Here is a 22,148-nt window from a genome sequence, read left to right as displayed (position 1 = left end):
GGGGGGTCGGAAAGGGGCCGAATGGCTGCCAAGGCCCTGGTCTCAGGCTGTGAAGGTAGACTAGGCGCCTGCCCTGCCCGCCCCCCACCCCCACCCTCCTGCCCCCAACCAGGTCCTTTGGGAGACCTCCAGATCGCTCAGAAATTGCTCTCCCTTGGACCTTCTGAACCCAGGTCCCTGGAAAGCCTGGTTCATAGGCCTTTTCCCCAAAGGGCACAAAACAGGCCTTTTCCTTTGCCCTGCTCATATAATATTTGTAGAAGCTTGGATTTTGCTTCTCCATGCCCTCAATGAACATATATTTTCCATTCAAAATACTTGGCATGGGTACCACACGAGGGTCATACACAGGGATGCAGAGCAGTCCTCCAGTTCATTATGTCTGATTCTTTACCTAGGCAGCTAGCCACTCACCCACCCACACACACAATTGAAAATTGCCTTGATGTCACTCTGGAGTCCCTGGGGTGATGAGAAGGCCTACCTATCTTCCCCTGGCTCCTTACCTCCAGGCTTACCCCAAAGTCCCCAGCAATCTTAGTCCCAGGAGCCCTCTATCTAGCTCTGTCCACCCAGGACCACTCCTCATGGGCATCCTGTCTACCTCTCCAGAGGCTGGGTTCATTTTCTCAGTCTGACAGGCACCTCCTCAGCGGTATCAGGGCTCCGGGGCCTCAAAGGAAAGGGACCTGGACCCTTGATTTAGAGAACCTGAGATAAGGCTCCTCCAGCCTGGGTTGGGGCTCTCCTACCTCAATCCCCTTCTCAGCCATTTTTGAACATTGAAACTCCCTGGGGTTGTGGAGGATGGAGCTATCCGTTATCAAAAAACGCTCTGCGCATCCTGGTGAAGGCTTATCTCCAGTTAAAATTAAATACAATTTAAAAGGCCATTTCAGGAGTTTATTGCAGCAACACCCAGCTTCTCCTCTACAGGGTAGAAAATCCTGAGAGGCCGGAAGGCCAGCCAGCGAGCCAGGATGCAATTCCTCCAAGTAGGCACCAGGTGTCGCTGTGGGCTTGTTGTCCCGGCTACCCCCCAATTCCAAGAACCATTTTTTTTTTCTCCCCCTTCTCTCCTTTTCTCTCTCTCTCACTCCCTCTCCCCCTTGGTTGGGCTTTGCCAACATATCAAGATGCGTTTCGCCGGCTTCCATCACTAACCTCCCGGAGGTCATCAAGCCAAATTTATGAGTGGCCGCTCGAGTCACGTGACTCTATTTAAGGCTCCCTTATTTGGGAAGAGCGCATAGGATAAAGAAAGAGATATCTCCACCTATAAATTGTGCACTTTGGAGAACAAAAAACCCCTCAACTTCAAAGAGTCACAAATCACCCTTAATCAAAAAGGGTGCAGAAATTTTTTTTGGGCCCTCCCCGCCATGAGCTCCTACGTAGCCAATTCATTCTATAAGCAGAGCCCCAATATCCCTGCCTATAACATGCAAACTTGTGGGAACTATGGATCGGCCTCAGAGGTGCAGGCATCCAGGTACTGCTACGGCGGATTGGACTTAAGCATCACTTTCCCACCGCCTGCGCCTTCCAACTCTCTCCACGGGGTAGACATGGCTGCCAACCCCCGGGCTCACCCCGACCGCCCCGCCTGCAGCGCCGCAGCCGCTCCGGGACACGCTCTGGGCAGAGATGAAGCGGCTCCTCTGAACCCCGGGATGTACAGTCAGAAGGCGGCTCGCCCAGCGCTGGAGGAGCGAGCTAAGAGCAGTGGGGAGATCAAAGAGGAGCAGGCGCAGACAGGGCAGCCTGCCGGACTGAGCCAGCCACCGGCCGCGCCACAGATTTACCCGTGGATGACCAAACTGCACATGAGCCACGGTAAACTTTAGGACTTCATTTTGCGCGCTCGGGTCCGCCTGGGTTTTATAGGCCATGCGGGGCAAATAAAGAAAAAAAACCTGCGGCCATAAATTTTACGATCCAGGCATCAATGGCTCGTAAAACTGTCCACTAAAAGGCTTAGAGGCTGTGTGCGCCCAAATTTACGACGACATAATTGGATCATAGGAACAAAACGTGTATAAAAGGCAATATTCAATTTTTGGGGGAGAGGGAGGGAGTTAAAAAAATAGAGGGATCTGAAGGTTGAGGAGCGCGGGGCTCCAGAGCGGGGATCCCCCCGCGGTCCCTCCTCCCTCCCCTGCGGAGCCGGCTCGGCCGCCGCTTGCGGCTCCGGAGGATTCCAGCGACTCGGGAGGGGCGGGAGGGGGGTCCCCGGTGCTCGGATCTCGAGGGTGCTTATTGTTCGGTCCGAGCCTGGGTCTCCCTCTCCCCCCACCCCCAGCCCCTCCGGCTGCTGAGTGAAGGCTGCGGCGGAAAGTTTCCTGCCTGGGCGGAGGCTCCTCTCCCGGGGCCAGGCTGGGCTGGGCCGGGCCCGCCTGCGGCCCGCCGGGCCTGTCCGGCCCCGCTCGCGTCTTCTCCCTCTGGCCGCGGGTGGGGGCCTGGGGCTGGGATGGGGACGCTGGGGTGCTGCACGCTATTCACCCCTTCCTGGCTTGGGGGGTTTATATTCCAGAGACGGACGGCAAGCGGTCCCGAACCAGTTACACGCGCTACCAGACTCTGGAACTAGAAAAAGAATTCCACTTTAACCGCTACCTCACTCGCCGCAGGCGCATAGAGATCGCCAACAACTTGTGTCTCAACGAGAGACAGATCAAGATCTGGTTCCAGAACCGCAGGATGAAGTGGAAGAAAGATTCCAAAATGAAAAGCAAAGAGGCTCTCTAGAGGCATCGGGGAGGCCCGCCGAGAGCACCCCGAGCCCGCTTCGGTCCCGCGCCTTTCCCTGTCGGTTTTTCCTCTCTAGATATCTTGGGGGCAAGAACGGGGGCTGGAGCGCCGGTTCCCCACCTCAGACAAAAGCTCTTTCCCTTGGCATTGCGCATCCCTACCGACCCCAGGTTCCCGCGGGGCTGCCCGCGCCGACCGGACTCCCCTCAGTTCTGCTCAGCACCGTGGTCCGGGACAAGTTCCGCAGGGGACCCCCAGACGGCTGTGGCACAGGAGCTGGTGCTGAGCGAACCTGGCTTGGGCCGCCTCTCAGAATTCCTGCCCCAGCGTGGGCCGCCGGGGTTCAGGTGGGCCCTGCCGCCGCGGCAGGCCCCACGCCCGGACCCTGCGGCCTCGCCCTCTCCTTTGTTCGGGCTTAGGCGGGCCAGGCGGGCTGCCGGCTTGGTGAGAGCATGGTTGTGCTTGGCAAACCCCGGCACCATCTCGGGGTACTTCTTTGTAGCCACTCAACTCGATGCTCATTTTTTAAATGATCTGCATATGAAAGGGGGAGATGGCTGTCTGCCTAGGGCCCCCTCGGTTGCCCTATGCTCTCTAAACCTGCGCCCCCCCCAACCCCAAAACCTGGAAACCTGTCCAGCCTGCGCTCTCTGCATGTCCTCTCAGGCCCCCAGCCTCAGACCGCTAGCTAGCTCAACCATTGGGGTTCCCTGCTACTAGACCCCACAAAGGTTCTAGAGGCTCCTGGCTGCCCAGTAGTCCTTGCCACGACTTTCGGTGTCCTTCTGCCCATGGCTATTGTCAAACTATTTATTAACTCCACATCTTTCCTGAAACTATATTTTGTCATATCAAATAAAGACAGAGAACAGGACGAAAGATACAGTGGCTCCTCTCTGTTTGGGGGGCATGTATTGGGAAAAGTGTCTAAATGGGCTGCGGGGTGTTGGGGAAGGCCCACAGCCTTCAAGGGCTCCTTCAAAAGAATTTTAGGAGAGTCTAGGAGCATTGAATAGAGGCAGGTGAAACTGAGCTCCTTTCCTAACCCTGGCTCCAAGAAGAACCTCTTGGGGAAGGGGAGGGCACCCAGACCGTCTCTACTGCCTTTTCCTGTGCTGTGGCTGTCCCAAGCATTCAGGCCTCTGTACCCACTCCAACCCTGACTGGGTGAATCTGAGGCCTCTAGACTGGCCGCCGCACGCACTGCATGCCAGAGCTAATCTGCAGGGACCAGGGATCCATGGCTCTGAGGTGCTCAGACTCAGGCCCTCCTGGGCCTTTGAAGAGCTCTCTCAAGGCTAGGTGGTCTCTGAGGGGTCTCACTGGACATAGAGGAAGGGTTGAGCTCTCAGTCTAGGGGCCTGTTTGGTCCCCCAGACAATGCTCAGAAAGAGCTGGTACTGCCTGGTAGAGGGGCACTGCAGGAGGAAGTGTGTGACCTTTGTTGGGGCGGGGGGAGCAGTGGGGCAACCTGCAGTTTGTACCTGCCTGGCCGGAAAAGTTCAGATTGTCTTCCCCACCTCCTAGAGCCTAGGGCTATGCAGACAATTAGCTGGGAAAGGAGCTGCGTAGACCAGTGCCTGAGTCGCGTCTGTTGGCCCGCCATCATTTATCTCAGTCTCAGAGATTTTGTGTGGAGGGGGAGGGGGAGCTAAAGAGAAGGGGGAAATGCAGAGAATTCAGGTGGTGCCTGAGGCTGGCCTAGGCCCAGAACAGCTCTGCCCCAGGCTCTTGGGATGGGATGAAGGAAAGAAGCACTTTACGGGAGAAACAAATGTGGGAAAGGTCCATAAAACTTTACTGCATTTCCTCTCCTGCCTCCCACGACGGGGTAATTTCCTGGAGCCAAGCCTAGGCCCCCCACACTGGGGGGCGGGGGCCAGTTCGGGAGCTGGGCTCCGAGGCTGTTCCAGCAGCCAAGAGGGAGAGGGAGCAGAGAGGATCTGGGGAGGGGGAAGGGGAATATTTATGATTATTAACGCTGATGCTACTTGGATTTATTATAAGGACGGACTTCTCTGCATCCTACTGCTTAAGCTGCCAGTCTGTCTTTTATTTATTTTTTTTGAAAGATCCAAAAGCCTTGCCTCACTCCTAACACACAGGAGGTCTTACACAAGTTTCTTGAACTGCACCCCTGGCTACACCCTTCGTCTTCTCAGAGCACTCACCAGGTTAGGGCACCCGTAATGTCTCTCTTCCATTAGCTCATAGCAGTCAACCCAGCCCAGCACCAATTCATCTCTCTCAAGCCCCCTTCCTCTCAAATAAAATGTGTGATTTTCTTCAGGGAGTTATTTTAATTTTTTCTCCATGCTGAGTAAAACTATTGGGCGAGCAGTGAAGCATGGAGAAGCACTGGCGTCTCCAGTGGGTAACAGTTAACTAAGAAAGAGGCCGTGGCACCCACCACCACCCACCCCAGCCTCCCTGACTGCCAGGGAACAGGCTCTGTGCTTCCTCCCCATTGGCAGCGGGGGCGGGGGTGGGGGGAGGGATGCACCACCCCAGGGGGAAAACCAGGGGTGGAGGCAGTGTGACAGACCTGCTGAGCAGGGTGCACAGATGCCTTCTCCCCACAGGGTTTGGGCCTCTTTCCCTGGAGGAGCTGGAGGACTTGGGTAGCCAGAGCCGTGCCAGCCAGTTTTCCACCCTCTGTCACAGTCTGCAGGCCTGCGCCCAGGCCCCAGCCTCTGCTTCAGCGGCATCAGCGACCATAACTTAGACAGAGGCTACAAATCTACTCCCGTGCACTGGGAGTGGTTGCAGCCCAGACCCCTGCTTTCACCGCTAGCAGAGGCCTCCGCGTTGGAGTCTGGGGTGGTTCTCCTACCAGCCAGCCTCCTAGAACGATCTTCAAGTACTAGGGTTTGGCATTGCTCTGGGGGAGTTTAATGGAGGGGCTTCTGGGTCTGACCAGAGACCACGGAGCCTGCTTCTCCACTCCACCCTGGAACCCACCCCCTCTGGCAGCGAGAAATAAGGGGAAGAAACATGACTTACCTTCCCGGGGGAGTGGGAAGAGGGGTACACGGCCCACTCTGAACAATTAGAGGATAGAGGAGGAAAAAAAAAATAGGAGGAAGAAAAATATCAACACGACCTTGAAGGCGACAGGTCCTTATGGAAATAAGTAAGTAAGTAAATAAATAAATAAGGATCCACTCCTCCCCCCCCCCCACCCTGCAAGGGGTGTGTGGGGGTGGGGCAAAGGAGCAGCAAAAGGGCTTTTTAGTGTAACTGAGCATTAGAGAAATACGCATGGCTTCTATGTGAATTTAGGAGTTTGAAACTTTTGGAGGTTATTTATGTGAATGGCCTGAAGGCAAGCCCGTGAGTGGCTCTTGGGGGACCACGTGATGTCATTAAACCAAGTTTTATGGTGTAGGGAGAGCTGACAAACCCACAATATATTTACATCATATATAATCTTAACTGTCCAGCCACGCAGCTGCTGGTGAGGTTTAATGCTAGGACAGAGGGCCTGGCAGTTAGAGGGGATTACGGCGCTGGGGATGATGGTGAGAGAGGTTACATCTTCGCAAATGAATCCCAGGCGAACGCTGTAAGTTAATTTTCTCTCTCTCTGACCCTTTCTCCCATTTACTTAATGTCCCCCCAACCCCGCTCCAGATAGGAGGCAGTTCCCACTCATTAAGGGGAGGGGAAGAAGGCCTCCCCAGGCCATGGTGGGAGAGAAAGAGAAGCCGCTGGGAGGTAGAAGGATGGGGGAGTTTGTCTCCTCAGACCAGCCCTCCCCACTCCCAGCCCCTTAGTTCCTCCAAATGCAAGTTAACTGGGGTAAAGAGAGACTTGGATTCTTTAGAGCTTCACTAGGTCTCCCTGACCCCCTTTCCCTTCTCAATTGGGAAGAAAGACAGCGGCAGACACAGGGATGTTTGGTGTTTGTAGGACTGTGTAAACTCTAGGCGCAAGCGCAAAGGGCCTCTGGGGCCTTTGTCCTGGGGAGGGGCCAGTTCAGCCTTGGCCAGTGGCCCAGAGACCAAGGCAGGGCGGGACGCTGGGGAGGGGGCCAGGGAAGGAGAGTGTGAGACTACTGAGCCTGCGACCTGAAACGGCAGAAGCATTTTAAAGGTAGAGGATGGAGCCCAGGAGGTCCCCAAACATTCTTTCTTTCTTCACCACCAGACCTAAATGGGCAGCTGTCCCAGTCTCCACAGTCTGGGGGTCTTAGCCGGTCTGGGGCCAGTATGGTTTCATGCCTCCCTCTCTCCCTCTAGCTGTTGAGATCTTTCCTGGTGTCCCCAGCACTGGCCTGAGGTAAAACTAGGCCCTGGAGGCCAGGAGGCTCCTGCTGTGAGTGGAGTGTAAATGGGTGTGGGAGTGGAGGTAACATCTTTATTGAGCCTGGCCAGGGAAGTCCCTCAGCTCTGAGGAGAGAATGGCCTCTGGGGGATGGAGCCTTCAGGACCCAATATGGGTTTGCACCCTGGGGCCAGTCTCAGGCTTGGGCTCCCTTCAAGTTTCTAGGAATGTTCCTTCCTAGAGGTGTCGTGGGACATGGAGGCACGTGTCCTCCACACCTTCGAGTGTGTACCCTACCTGACAACCTAGGAACTCAGGTTCTCTGAAGGGGCCAGGGATTCCGAAGCCGGGCCAAAAGGCGGCCCTTCGAGGGTGTAGCGTCTTAAGTCCTGGGAAAGGGAAGGGGAGCAGATGGGGAGAGGGAGTGAGCCGCCTGGAGGGACTGACTGCCCTGGGGGCTAGCAGCTCTGGGTGCCTGCGGTGTGGAGAGGTGCGGTTGGATGACTGGAAGAGGACACTGCTACTGAGCCCCTGCCGCCCAAGAGACTGAGGCAGAAGCAAGCAATCAAGCAGAGGCAGGGAGCCCAGGCAGACTCTGGCAGGGTGAGGGGGGACAGAGACCCAAAGACACTGGGCACTGGGCGTCAGAGTTGGAGCCGCATCCCTCAGGGGACTGTCACCTGTGTGAGGAGCACAGGCACCCTGCTGGAAAAGTCCAAAAGCCTCCCCCTGGGTCCTCAGTCCCTCACAACCCACCTGCCCCACCAGCCTCCCACACCTTTATGTTCCGGGAAAGTGGCAGGATCCCAACGGACTCCTTCCAGTGGCCCAGAGGAGAATTAACTTTCCTGTTCTTTATGGGCCCTCCTCCCTTCTCCTCCTCCCCACTAGTCCAATTTGGAGAGTTTCTGGAAACTTTCCATTCAAGCAGCAGGGAGATGGGAGTTTCCCTTGGTCTATAACTTGACTCTTCCCCTCCCTCTGGCCTCCCTAGTACTTCAGGGAGCAAATCTAATGGTCTTCAATAAAGAATTTAAGCAGGGCCAAAGTTCCACACCCAGGCAAGACTCACCACCTTCCCCCACTCCTGGCGAGATCGCAGGCCTAGTTCTCTCAGCTCTGTGTAGCAGGGTGAGCGTGCTTCTGTTTAACAGACTTACATAGCATTTCTTGGAGGGTTTCTATAACTTCCTCGTCTTCTTTTCCTGTTTCTTAGGCTCAAAAGTTCCATGTAAATATCACCCCTTAATAGATCCTCCTTCCTCTCAAATAATTTGCCAGAGCGTTTTTTTTTTCTTCTTCTTCTTTTGTTTTGTAGGACTAATATAAAGGGAAGTAGTAGTACAACAGGTCTTGAAATTTTTGGTTCTCCCACTCCTCCCCCACACTGGAATTTGAGGTTTCTCTAGAGTAGGGGGATGGGCAGTCCATCAGGTGCCCCAACTAACCTGGAAAGCTTTTAATTTTGTTTCTAGGTCTTTAACCCTAGAAGAGGTCAAGCAACCAATCAGAAATATGCTAAGCAGGGTCACATGGCCTCCACTAACCAATCAGCCAAAAAGGGTCTCACCCTTCCCTGCTCTCTTCTTCCTCCTCCCTCCCCACCACCCTCTTTAGTTTCTGGGTCCTCCCTGTCTATGATGTGAAGGGAATAAGTGATGCTGAGAATATTCCAACCCCTTCCCTCTGTCCCTTACCCAGCTCTCAGGAGTCCGCGGCTTTTGTCCTCTAGTTCTAACAAAGTTGTATTTCGAGGTCAATCTCAATTGTACTGGGACTGGAAGTTGTATGGGCATCCTCTGCATTACTCCATGTTCTCCTGTGTGATCCTACCCAATTCCCTGCACTTTATAGATATGCCCTTTCGATTAGGCTGTACAGTGGGTGTGGATGCAAACTCCAGCCCTGAATTCAAATTCTGTGATTATTCCCTATACACTTACCTTGCACAACTTTTCGTTTTTATTCTCTTCCTATCCTCTTGAGCACAGGTGGAGCGACTAGAAGCGATCTCTTTCAATTTTCTTCCTGGAAATGCTCCAGAAGTCACTAGCTTTATCAAAGTGCCTCTGGCATGGTTGGGGAAGGCAGCAAAAGTGGAGACTTTCTGAAAGTTGTGTTTGGTACCTTTAGTTTGTTGAGTAACTTCAAGTCTGGAAAAGGGAATCAGCACAGAAAACCAGGACCCTTGCCTCACTGCTCTCATATGAAACAGTTGATGGATTTAAGTCCCCTTCCTTTCCATTCTTTTAACAAGATATGCCACTGCTGCTGCTGCTTTATCCTGGCCAATGGCTATCAAAGGACACAGCCACTGAAGATGTGGGTTTTAGTGTTTATATTTACATGGGTCAGGTCAGAATAAGCAATGGGTGATAAACTATTTCTGAGCAAAACAGCTGATGGTGCAGACAGTGTGCGTGTATGGCAGGAGTGCATGTGTCTCCTGAACACTTGGACTGGGCCCTGAGCCAACTGACTTGCTTTTCAGGTCCAGACCCAGGCATTTCATCCCCCATCCCTCAGTCTCCAGGGCTTTGTTGCAGGGTTAATTTTCTGATTGAGTTCCACCACCACCCCCCATCCCCGCAGCTGCACCCCCCCCACCCCCACCCGCACCAGCAACCTCCCCTTTCTCTGCTGATCTCCTGCCCTCTTTGAGCTGACTGAGCAGCAGGAGTTCTGATGGGTGGTGCCCCCAGACCTCCAAGCCCTCCTCTGGGGGTGTCAAGGGATAGCCCAGTTTGAGCTGGGCTTTGTCAGCATCCCCGCGGTGGTAGTTTGCTTTCTAGGTGGGGCTGATTTGGGGACAATGCCACAGACCAGGTGGGAAGGATTAGAATGAAAAGCCAGAGGAAGGGCAGCTCTTCTCAGAAACCACTGGGCCCTCACTTCCCAAGTTACCTTCAATCCCACCATTCTATTGACTTCTTTCATGAACTAGAATTAGAGCACACAAACTTATTTTTCCCTGGTAGATGGTGTGGTAATCTTGTCTAAGACCAATCCTCACCTCTAGTGTGGATATCTCATGCTGGAGTTTCCAGATTCCATGAAACTAAGGCAAGAAGGGGGGAGGGGTGTGGCTGGCTCCTTCTAAGCAGGCACTGGGAAGAGAGCTTTTATTGCCTCAGCCCCTCCTAATATCCAGGTCAACTTTATCTGTCTCTTTGCCTCTCCCTCTCTTTGTGTAATTACTTTGGGTTGAGTTTCTCAACGGAAACATCATTGCCCAGGGCTTCAGTTCTGTGCTTTCTTTTCCTGAAGAGACAAGCACTGTTCTGAGCCTCCTCCTCAGTGGGATTGTAGACCCTGGAGCCCTTAGCTGTGGAGAAGGGAGAGAATCTGGATTCAGGACCCCCCAAGCTCGGGCTCTTTGGCTTTCTGAGATGCAATTTAAAGAAGAGGCTAGCTGTTAGAGAGCCAGGAATATCTCATCCTTTTTACTAGGTCTTTGTAAACCCGAATGGTGTACCTGTTCTAGTACTTCCCTTCACTGCTTTGATAGGGCCCCAGGAGCCCAAGGAGTCTGGACTGAGGAGCTGAAGTAATAGAGATCTCTTTGTCCTTGAGTCCTACAGAAGAACTCTGGGATCCATTTTCTTCTTCCACTGCTAGGAAGATCCACTGTGTGGGGAGTGGGAGGGAAATGAAATTTAGGACTTGGGAAAGTTGGGCTGTCTAGGACCTTGTTCGGCTTCTGATAACCAGGCCTTAGAAGCTACAATGAAAGGTTGACCAGGAGGCTCTGGGTATGCTGGGGAGCAAGTACAGGAAGGAGGCTACTTCTCTACAGCTGACTCAAACACAGAGAAAGCTCTGCCATGATGTGCAGCCCCATATTAGGGGGTGGGATGGTGGGCTTAATTCCCTGGGATCTCTTTAGTTCTGCATGTGTCACAGCTCTGACAGAGTTAGAGGAGGCTAGGTTCTGCCCTGGAAAGAGTCCCACTTCTCCCAGCCCCCGGCCCAGAACATCACACACAAAAGTATATGTATGTGGCCAAGTATGGTATTAAAGAGGTCAGAAGCCGAGGCGGGACACAGTAAACCAGCCTTAAACTAACTTCCCAGTCCTTGTCCTGCTCTGTTCTTCCCATCAGCCCAGCCTGAAGACCATTTGTCCTCCCCCTCCACACTCATGCCCTCAAGCCCCAAGCAACTATTGAGTTTCTTCCTTTCTGCTTCTCTGGAAAACCAAACCCCTGGAGCAGCCCCCACAGAGGGTGGCAGCCAGGCTCTTGGTGTCTTTAGTGTCCTGTTGGCCTGTTGAGTTGTAGGGGAGTTGGAAGGCAGTGTGAGACCATGAAGCCAGATCCTTATCTGATCAAATCCACTCTTCAGGATCAAACTCCAAATATCTCAGGGCTGCTTCTTTGCTCAGATAGTGGAGAAAATTATTGTCTATAAAATGCTTCTTTAAAAAGTTAATTTTCTGGCTGGAAAACCCAGCGTGTGCGTGTGTGTGTGTGTGTGTGTGTGTGTGTGTGAATGAAGAGAGTAAGGGTCAGGTCCCTCATTTTGGATTGTGTCTCTCCCCCTCCTCTGGGTGGAGGATGGGGATGTGGGCTGGGGCTTTATTGAGGGTGCTTTTCCTGTTGGGAGTAGTGGTGGGTCATAAAACCTAGAGGAGGTTGTTTTGATCTGGTGACTTCTCAGGAAGTAGCATTTGAGCTTTTGCTTTGTAAATCACTCTCCCCTAAACTGGCCAACTAGATTGGATTGCACTTCCCCAAGCCCACCTGGGGCCCTTCTTACTTCCCTTTCCCCAGTAAACCAAAGCAGAAAAATCAAAGCAAGTCCAGGGGCCCCAGATCCTCTGCCTCCAATATGAAAAGGGCTCACTGGTGATTTGACCCCTCTAAATTCGGCATGTTCTGGGTGGTATGGCCATAGTTCTCCTTAAAATTCCAGATTTAAAAATCATACCATCTTTCATTTTCTTTTGCCCATGCAGACTTTGGTTCCCCCAACCCCTCAGTTAAAAAACAAGTAACATGGAAGGTAATCAGCTTCTGAGTCTGGTGGTAGATACAATGACTCCTGGGGGCACTACTCTCTTGTGGGGCTGCCATCTCCCTGTGATGCATTTCCTGAGCCCCAAACCCCTTCTTGACAAGGTGGGACTTTGGGTGTGTAAGAGAGAGCTCATGAAGAGAGGGGATGGGACTGAGGCATCATCTAGCATTATATGAATGGAGGAAACTCTCTGCAGTCAGTGACTGGGATTTATGTAATTAAGATGCATGCTGGGGTGTGAGTGAAAGCCCACAGCCTCCTTACTAACTGAACTGTAGCAAAAAAAAAAAAAAAGCATTTTACCTAAATGGCTCCATTTTGTAATGTTAATGACCCTTTCCCTCCTAAAGACACCCCTGCTTCTCAAGGGTCCCTCTGCCAGCTTTGGGCTAGGGAGCTAAAGGGAAAAGAAGTAAAGAGGCTTCTATCTCTGTCTCAGTTCAGGCTACAAGTTAGGATGCTTTCAGGCCCAGACATCAGGGCTCCTATCCATAGCCAGAGAAATGCCCCGTATGCTGGAAATGAGGCCATAGATTATATGAATTCCTGGGCCCTCTTAGCACTTACTTGCACAGGCTCCAGTTTACTCTCCTTCATTTCCCAGAGAAGTCTGAGTTGGGGCATCCCAAACCCGCAACCATCAGAGAATCTCCCTCATTCCTAAGGCTCGATGCAAATACACTGCCTTTATAGAGAGCTGAGCACTTCCATAGCTGTATACGGGAAAATATATTTATAGATCACTCCGTGTATAATAGGATGTATGTTTTCCATATCTCTCTACTCCACATTTAAATGCAGATTTATAGATCTTTAGATTTATAGATCCACAGTGAACATAACAGTCCTCTGTCAGATTTCTGTGTGCACATTACCAATCTCTCTATAGTGCTGGATGTATAGGCTGGGATGTATTGGTACAGCACTCCCTAAATATCTGGATGAATATTTGGTGAGCTTTTTCTTTCCCCTTGGTTGGAAAAAGACTCTGAGTGTGTTGCTCAATCTCTATTTTGAAAAATTTATCTAGATTTATGCAAAAGCCCCAACTCATAAAATAGCTACATATTGAAGCTACATATTTGGAGATCTTTATAGTCTTTGCAGTTTTGCTGCAAACTTAAATATTTGAAAGTATGTTTAGAGATGGTTCCATAATACATTTATCTATATGTAGGGGCATAGATCTCCCTCCAGAAGGATATAAACTTAATTCATCTCTCTGTCTATCTCTGTGTCAATAAAGACATAAGGTGAGTGCCTTTATTGGGGATAGGGAACAAATATCTTTCTGGCTGTTTTGCTTATTAAAGAGAGTGATTCTGTTCCTGTCTTCAAGGTTCCCACTAAATAGAGTCCAAAGGAGTTAGCTGCCTCCTAAAAACCTGCTCTAGGGACCACAGCCCTCTCCAGGCTTTCCCTGTGACCTGAAATCCCAGCCCAATCTCCCCAACCTGCAGGACCTCCCAGAACAGCCGCTAAGAAGGGAGAGAAAAGGGAAGAGTCCTAGGACTATGCTCCTCTTGGCTCTCAGGGTGGAGAGGTTGAGGGAGGGAAGCATGAGTCTCCCCAACACAACTGGGCCTTTGAAATTTGGGGAAAGATGTTCAAGTCTCCCCCTATTTTTGGAGGGTGCCCAAATGGTGCGAGGGTCACTGCCCTACCCATAAATGCCTCCTCCCCAATTGTTCTTGGTGCCCAGGGCCCAATTAAGCGGCTGCCTCACTCCCGGCAGCCGAGCTCTTATCGGCCGGGGATTGATGCCTCCGCGGCTCCTGTATATCATTTCCAAGATTTTTTCTGTCCAACTCCTCGGCTCCTTCGGCTTCCGCGGCTTTGACTAATGATTGCTACAGATGCCAACGTCTCCAGAATCCTAATAGCCAGGCAGGCGGACTCTTATTTACCCGGCAACATTGCCGCGGGGGAAGGGGGGCTGGGGGAGCAAGGATTGGGGTGTTGCAGGTTGTGGGGGACAGGGGAGAAGGTTGTGATCAAGTTTCCCTGAACTTCTTCCCCAGTGAGAAAGACATTCCCAACTCCCTCCTCTCCCTGAGGGAAAAATAGAATCATAAAATAGGGCTAATAGTAACTCATAGTTTGCCTCGTTGGAAAAGATCAAAGAATGAACAGGACATGGGAGAATAATCAGAGAAGTGTTTATTACTTGTAAATAGATGAGAGATTAAGCAGGAGACCAGCAGTTTAGGAAGGAAAAAGGAGGGTTTCTTTTATTTTTTTGTCCGGAGGAGGAGAGACAGGGAAAGTCAGCCACGGTGGGAGAAGGGGCTCCTTTTTAAGTTTTCGCGTCTTCCCCGTCCTCTCCCCACCCCAAATCTGGTCTTCCCATCCGTGAAAATGCCTCCCCTTTTTCCCTTTCTTCGCCTCACCTTCGGTCACTCCGGTGTAGGGATGACCCGCGTGTTGCCGACCCCGGTGCCTCCTCCCAGAGGCCGCTCGGGTGCCCGCTGGGGCTGCCGGAGTGCTGGGGCCTCTGTCTGGGGGTGGGGAGAAAATCAGACCCAACAGCCCACTGCGGGCTGGGGGTCGCCGGCCTTGCGGTTCCACGCGGGCCGAGTGGCGGAAAGTTGCAGCCGAATCCGCTTCTCCGGCGCTTCTGGGCCGCCAGCGGGGCCAGGTCTTTGGGGGGAGAGGCTGGAGTTCCCCGCCGAGCCTGCAGCCTGGGCATTGCGCTTCCTCGGGTCTCCATCCTGACCTTCCCAGACATACACACTTCATGCCGGTGAAGAGACAAAAAAGCCGAGCGGCCCGGCTCCGAGCCCAGGCGTGGAGTGCTCACTCCAACCCGGAATATTTTTCTATCAGAGAATAATGGAGCACAAAATAATTCAGCAGAGCGGATGGGCAGGAGCGCAGTGTGGGAGCCCCGCGCGGTGGGCCGGCTGCACAGCGGGCCGCGCCGCCCAGCCCCGGAGGACCATTTCGTTGGAGTGTAGAGCGAGGCCGCAGCCCAGCCCTGACCCAGCAGCCCGAGGGCCAGTCTCTAAATGACGGCCCTTCAAGAGGACTCGGAAATGCAAAAAGGGAGCCGAAAAATTTAAACAGTCTGAAGGTAGAGGCGTCCCGGCGCGGCCAAAGCGAAAATCAATTACGTAATTAAAACGGGGAGAGGGCGAGGCCAGAGGTTGGGGGTCCCGGGTTCCGAGGAGGCGGCCAAGGTATGGGCCGAGGCGGGTGAGTGGCCCGGGGATGGGGCTCGCCCGCCACGGCCCGGAGCGCGAGGGGCTGCGGGGAGGTTTATCACAGATCGCTATTGATTCCCGCTCGTCTGGGGAGAGCAGGCTGCATGTCCTCCTCCAGGCCGGATCCTGAAACCGACCGATGGGCCTTTCCGGGCTCCCTCATTTTTTATGGGGTTGCGGCACGCAGTGAAAGACGGCTCCCCAGATCCCAGGAGTGCCCGGATCTGTCCAGGCAAGTTTGTCTGAGAGTGCAGGTGGCACCAAGACATTGCCTCCGGGTTTAAGGGGATAGAGGAAGGTGGTACCCTAGTTTCAGGCACTTACATGTTCCTCTCGGTCTGGATTCCCCCAGCCTGGGAATCCAGGCTTGCTTTTGGAATGACTCTTATCTAAGGAGGGAGGCTTGGAAGGGATGTGGGTAGGCTTATCAAGGGGAAACTTGGGCCTGAGCTAACTGGATCCCTTAGGGGTCCCAGGGACCCCAGAGAAGGAAAGGGAAGAGTTTCTGGAGGAAGGAAAGAAGGCACACAGGGAGCTCTGTTTGTGAAGAAATGATGTTCTTGTTATTATTGAGGTTAATGATGGTAATGATTGGGTATGGCTGGGTCAGCCTGAAAGAAGAGCTCTCCACAGCCCTTTCTCACAGAGGCTTCTCTGGAGAAGTCACTGGCTCTCCGACCTAGCTGTAATTGGGGAGAATAAAATGAAGACCTTTCCTCCCCTGCCCTTTCCTCCCCCACTCCTTAAGAACTCCAGGAAAAAAGGGGACACCTTGTAAAATCTTCATCACCCACCCCAATAATTTCCCCTCTGCTCTCTCCAGTAAAACGCGTCATTTGGGGGCACTGGGCTTTTGCCAGGCACCCTTCTTATGAAGTTCAGCAAGCAGTTCCTGGGCCAAGTCCCCACTAATGAATTCTGTTTCTGACTCTGGAGGAGACCCAGGATTCTCTTGCCTGCTCCATGGAATTCTCCCTCTATCCTTGTCTCTGCCTTCCTTGGTCTAGGGTGCCTCAACCCATGAGTCCCTGGAAGCTCAGAGGCCAAGAACAGATTAGAGTATTTTGAGATGCCCTCATCAACCCCAAAAGGAACCCCACCTTCCTATCGGCTTCTTAATTCTGGGAGCACCAGGTCAGCTCTCTGGAAGCTACCCTAAGCCAGCCTAATTCCTAAATCTTTCAAAACCACATTTAGAGTGCTTTAAAAGTAAAAGTCCTTTCACCCACCTCTAACAGGAAAGTTCAAGTTAGAAATACTCAGCAGCGCAAGCTTCTTGCAGCACTGTCAGAATTTTTCAATAACAACAACAAAAATAAGAATTAAAGCTTTCATCAAGGGGAGAAAGGGACACCCCCACCCTAGTTTTAAAGAGGATATAATCCTGCAGCCTTGGACGAGAGTGGGGAGCAGGGGTCAGTGAGGCCAGGATGAGCAAAGAAGAGGATGGGGAACCCAACCTCTAACTAACAATTTCTCCAGCATAAAAATGAAACATCAAATTCGTTAGCCCAGGGCCTTCATTTTTCCCCTTCCACATTATAACTAGTTATTGAACTCACTGGAAGATCTAAAGGCCATTTGCGAAGAGACAAATTTCAATGGAGTTTCCCCATCAATAACCCCATGGCAGTGACCTATTGGAACAAGTCAAACACCCGAGGTGAAATGCAGGTCACTCTGTCTAACCAATATTAAAATGCGGCCACTTTTTAAAAAGCCACTTTAAATGAGATTTGAGGAAAATTGAATTCCAAGGAAGGCAAAGCAAGGAGGGGGAAATTCACGAGAGGACCCTGCTTATGGTCTCCGAACAAACAGGAGAAATTCATCTTTAATATTTTAAAGGGGGGCAAATTAACATTCCATGATTGCTTTTTTTTTTTGAGACTATAAGCGATTCCAGGAGAAAAAAAAGGTTGAGTATTTTCTGGTGACACGTCTGGGTTATTAAAATCATTTTAGACCAATTCATTACTTTTACTGACAAGAGATTTAAGAAAAAATCAATTAAGCATTTGCATATTCTTTTGCATACATTAGCCCTGCCTGCTGGCATTAGAAGGGGACAAAACACATACATATATACAAATACACACACAGCGGGGAAAATGGGAGCCTTGCTTTATTTGGGGGTTTGCAAGTTGCTTGGAGAAAAAAAAAATGGAATGAATTACTTGATGGTATACCATCTAAAAGTCAAATTTATTTGAGGAAGAGGAAAGAGACGTGTTGTGATGTTTAATCTCTAAAACAACAACAAAAACCATATATACACGCGCGCGCATACAGTCACATCCTGTCCTTCTGAGAGTGGGGAAAGGAATGACACCTCCTTTTCCCTCTCTTTGCCCGCCAAATCCTGAGTTGGCTCTCACTATTTTTCTCCCTAGGAAAATCCAGGGAGTCTGAGAGGTGAGATTTTAATGCAGCAGAGAATCAGTGGAGTCGCTGAGGTCTCTCAGCCGGCAGCTTGTTACTGGGGAGGGGAGGAATATGGGTTATCCAACGGTCAGTATGGTAATGCGGGCACAATAAGGCCTCGCACACAATGGACACATATTTTTCTTCAGCGGTGTCAGAAGGGAAGCGCTTTGTACTAAAACACGTTTCCGAAAGAGAAACCAGATCGAGATTTAGAAAGAATATGGGGGGGCGGATGCGGGTAGCATTCAGCGAGTGATTGTTTGGAGGCTGGCAAAAGGTGATCAGAAAAAATTAAAAAAATAAAATTGGGGCTGAGAGAGGTAGAGGGCAGAGCAGGGGTTGGAGATCCCTGGGCTGATGAGGCAGGAGGGCAAAACACAAAAGGAGATACAAGGATTCATCACGGACAAGAGCTGCTTTAGGCCCCCCCCAACCCATTAAGCTAACGCTAAGTACAGGAGCCCTCAGAAGGGATCTTATTTCTATGCTCGCAATAATATCCAGGTGAAAATGTTTGTATGTGTGTGTCTGTGTAGCGGACTCTGGCTTGCTGTTTTCATGTGATAGGCGACTTTCTTGCTACTGAGATATAGGAGCCCAAAGAGAGTTTTTTTGGTAAATGATGTAGATACATGTGGACAAATTTGGGGAAATCTCCCAGATTTTACTTTCTGGATCCGAATGTCAAATTAGCTGTGCAAACCTGGAAAGAAAACTCCACGTATTTATGGCTGCATAAGGAGGCACTTAATACATCAATAAATATTAATAGTATGAATGCACATGGACTTGGCATTCAGTTGAAGGCATCTGAACTCTCTTGGATCTGCCTACACACACTGGCCCAAAGTGGGTTTCGTGCTCCCTTTCCCTCAACGCACCTGCAGGAGCTCAGAATCCTGGGGAGTGGGGGTGTAAGATGGGCCGAGCCTTGGAAAGGACTTCCTAGCAAGCCCAAGAGGGTGAAAAGAAGGAAGAAAAGCAAGTTGAGGCGGGGGCAGGGCTGGTAGAAGGTGACAGTGAGGGCTGGGAGGAGGGGAGCCAGGTGGAGGTGAGACTATTCCTGGCCAGCATAGGGTGGGGCAGCCTGATCCAGGTGCAGGCCTAGAAGGGAGGATGGGGGTGGGGCTGGAAGGCTTTCTCCTTCAGCAACCTTTCCCCCACCCTACCTGAGCTCCTGGAGTTCTGCCTCTCCCCAGGTTGGGGGCTGGGGCTGGGTTCAGAATTTTTCTGTAGGACAGCAGTCAGCATTGGTTTCCCTTTGGCACTTCTAACAACTTGTAATTAACCCACCCCCCAGCACCAATAATAAACCAACTAAGCAGCAGCCTTCACCTTCTCAGAGTCTCAAGCTCCTCTTCCAACCAAACCAGCCAATCTTCACATGCAGAGGGTCCCAGATAAGAGTGGGCAGGAGTACTTTGGAAATTTGAGAATCGCCTCTAAGAGGTGGTCAGCCTCCAGGGAATTCCGGTTCTCTCACCCATCTAGTGGCAGCAAGTGGGCACTGACCTCTGGGCAAGAGGTTTCCAGGGACTCCCAAGCACTGGCTCTTGGTGAGCCTAGGGTGAGGGTAGGGGGCTTGAACATGGCAGGAAGAAAGGTGGCCACGGGCCCAGGCAGAGGGAATCAGTCCTTTGGGGCATCTGCTGTGGCCCAGCTCTCCAACCTCAAGGTGAGCCCTAATTTGGAAGTGAGAACCCTCTCTGGCATCCCAAAGGTGGTGAGAGACAGGTTGGGAATCTCCTGCCTTCAGCCTCCCTCTCACAACGGTTTTATTTTTTTCCCTTTCCCCTCCTCATTCCCTTAATTGCAGATGTTCTAATTAAACCCTCAAATAGTTGTTATGCCGTTTTAAAAGGTACTTATTCAAGTGTCAACCAGGCTGGGCTGGGAGGAGGCAGCGTAGGGCGGCGAATTAAAGGTAGATTGACTAATCACAGCGGCGATCATAATAATAAAATCAGAGGGGAAAAAAATCACATTACGACTTTTCGTGGAAAGGAGGGAGCAGGCAGCCAGCGGCCGCCAGCCCTGCGCCGCCGCCGACACAAAGAGTGCGGGCGATTCCGCGAGACTGATTTATGACGTTTTACAGCCCTATAAAAGCTGTAGCGACGAGGCAAGCGCTCCTACCACCGCTGGCAGATTTAGTCTAATAAATAAAACATAAACAGTTAACTTTATGTGTCACTTTTATTGTTATCAAGTAAAATATAGCCGAGCCCCGGCAAGCTATGATTTTAAACTATAATTGTTATCAAGTGCAACAAGGGGACCCAGCTCCCTCCCTGGGCTCTCCCTTCTCCCACCCCCACCAACTCTGAGTTATGGGATCAGTTAATTAGAATTGGTGGCATGACGTGGCCACCCCTAGCTGGCGGGGGGGGGGGGGGGGGGGGGGGGTGTCAGAAAGCAGCTCTTCTTGCCCCCTCCCTCCTCCATGGCCCTGCCACCCCACCATCAAGGCTATTCCTGTGGGTGGGTGGCAAGAGAGAGGGGAGGGTGCAGGAATGGACTGGAGACCCCCGAGTCCCGCCCAGCCTCCCCAGCTTCGTGAGCTCACCCCTCAGTTTTTGGAAGGCAGCCTGGAGCTGACCCTTGGGGATGCGTGTTTACATGTAAACACATGTGTTACATGGATACAATCCCTGGCCGGAAGCAGGCTCTACTAACGCAGGCCTTCCTCCTAGCTAGGTCTGCCCTCTGTGGGGATGGAGAAGGAAGAGCTCCCAGGGCCTTGGCTGGGCACCATCCCAGGGGACTGGCCCCTGGCAGAGTGCTCTCCTCCTTGCCCCAAGTCCTCAGGAACCGGCCTTGGAGGTAGTTGTCAGAAAGCGGCAGGCCAGGCAGAATGGAGAGCAGAAACAACTGCCAGCGGAAGAGATCCTCTGCTCCAGGCTGGGCAGGGAGGGTCAGTGGGCACTTGGGGAGGGCAAGGCTTCTGAACTATGCTTTTGCCAACCACTTTCTGAACTATGCTTTTGCCAACCACTTCCTGTCTCTCTTCAGCGGGGGCTCAACCCCCAGACCTCCAGAAATGACGTCAGAATCATTTGCATCCCGCTGCCTCTACCTGCCTGGTCCAGCTGGGACCCTGCCTCGCCGGCCCCCTGGCCAGAGGGTTGGGTGAGTGTGTATGGAGAAGAGGGCTGGACTCTGGTCTCCTTGGATGGCGGGGTACCACAGGTTCTCCAGCCTCCTGGGCTCAGCCTGGGCCCCTCCCCATCCAACCGCCACTCCAGTCCTCATTCAACTTCCTCTTCCTGCGAAAGAGGGGCGCTGCCCCGTGACCTACACAGATTGAGACAGGATCGCCATGAATGGGGATCTCTGGAAAAGCTCGGGAGCCGAGGCCCGAGGGGTACACCGGAGGTTCAACGGGAGACTCTGGGAGGGGGCTGAATCACAGCCTCCCAACAGCCTCCCAATGCCCAGGCTTTGGAAAGGAGCTGGGGACTTCCCATCTCCTTTGGCAGGGGAGCGTTGTCAGTCGGAGGGGTGTGTACTGGGGGCACCCCAGCCCCTGCCAGCTAACCCCACATCACCACCACCACCCCCCAGCACCACCACCACCACCACACACAAAAAAAATTGGATACATTTTGAATAAAGCGATTCGGTTCCTTATCCGGGGACTGGGTTGCTCCGTGTGATTGGCCGGCGGAGTCACATGGTGAAAGTAACTTTACAGGGTCGCTAGCTAGTAGGAGGGCTTTATGGAGCAGAAAAACGACAAAGCGAGAAAAATTATTTTCCACTCCAGAAATTAATGATCATGAGCTCGTATTTGATGGACTCTAACTACATCGATCCGAAATTTCCTCCATGCGAAGAATATTCGCAAAATAGCTACATCCCTGAACACAGTCCGGAATATTACGGCCGGACCAGGGAATCGGGATTCCAGCATCACCACCAGGAGCTGTACCCACCACCGCCTCCGCGCCCTAGCTACCCTGAGCGCCAGTATAGCTGCACCAGTCTCCAGGGGCCGGGCAATTCGCGAGGCCACGGGCCGGCCCAGGCGGGCCACCACCACCCCGAGAAATCACAGCCGCTCTGCGAGCCGGCGCCTCTCTCAGGCGCCTCCGCCTCCCCGTCCCCAGCCCCGCCAGCCTGCAGCCAGCCAGCCCCTGACCATCCCTCCAGCGCCGCCAGCAAGCAACCCATAGTCTACCCATGGATGAAAAAAATCCACGTTAGCACGGGTAGGCAACTTTGCTTTTTGCTCTCCCCCTCCCCTCTTCCCCAGCGCTCCCCACCCTCCTCGGCCCCCGCCGGCCCCGTCCTCCTTTCTCTCCTTCCCCCTCTCTCTCCAGGAGCGACTCTGGGTTAGCACAATTGAACTGGATTTACGAGCGAGAATGGGTAATTACATCCCCCATAAATTTTATGGCTTAGCTACTCTGGGCAGTCCGAGCCATGTGCTACGATCTGTTATGTATGTGTGAAAACTATGCTCGCTTTCTAAGGGCGCAT

The 22,148-nt window shown here is 52.3% G+C and overlaps 2 protein-coding genes across 5 annotated transcripts in view; both read left to right on the top strand.

Annotated features, from left to right (window-relative positions):
• HOXC4 (homeobox C4) overlaps positions 1–22,148 on the top strand; it is a 38,400-nt gene that overhangs the window by 14,857 nt on the left and 1,395 nt on the right. The window contains exons 1-3 of one of the 4 annotated variants that reach the window (XM_070788992.1): positions 14,029–15,109; positions 20,679–20,795; positions 21,433–21,877. In XM_070788992.1, the coding sequence (XP_070645093.1) occupies positions 21,439–21,877 (439 nt within the window). In that variant the 5' untranslated portion in view covers positions 14,029–15,109; positions 20,679–20,795; positions 21,433–21,438. Of the gene's footprint in view, positions 1–14,028; positions 15,110–20,114; positions 20,581–20,678; positions 20,796–21,432; positions 21,878–22,148 lie in introns of those variants that run through there. The other 3 variants (XM_019960401.2, XM_019960400.2, XM_070788991.1) reach the window with 3 other exon arrangements.
• HOXC5 (homeobox C5) lies at positions 138–3,630 on the top strand. The gene is made up of 2 exons (XM_019960402.2): positions 138–1,836; positions 2,534–3,630. Exons 1-2 carry the CDS (start codon positions 1,383–1,385, stop codon positions 2,746–2,748), a joined length of 669 nt encoding a protein of 222 aa, XP_019815961.2. The 5' UTR covers positions 138–1,382; the 3' UTR covers positions 2,749–3,630.

This window comes from Bos indicus, chromosome 5, assembly GCF_029378745.1.
Source record: "Bos indicus isolate NIAB-ARS_2022 breed Sahiwal x Tharparkar chromosome 5, NIAB-ARS_B.indTharparkar_mat_pri_1.0, whole genome shotgun sequence".
NCBI classification, from domain to species: Eukaryota; Metazoa; Chordata; class Mammalia; order Artiodactyla; family Bovidae; genus Bos; species Bos indicus.
The sequence above is the reverse complement of the archived record's forward strand: the minus strand, read 5'-3'. Positions and strand labels throughout refer to the sequence as shown.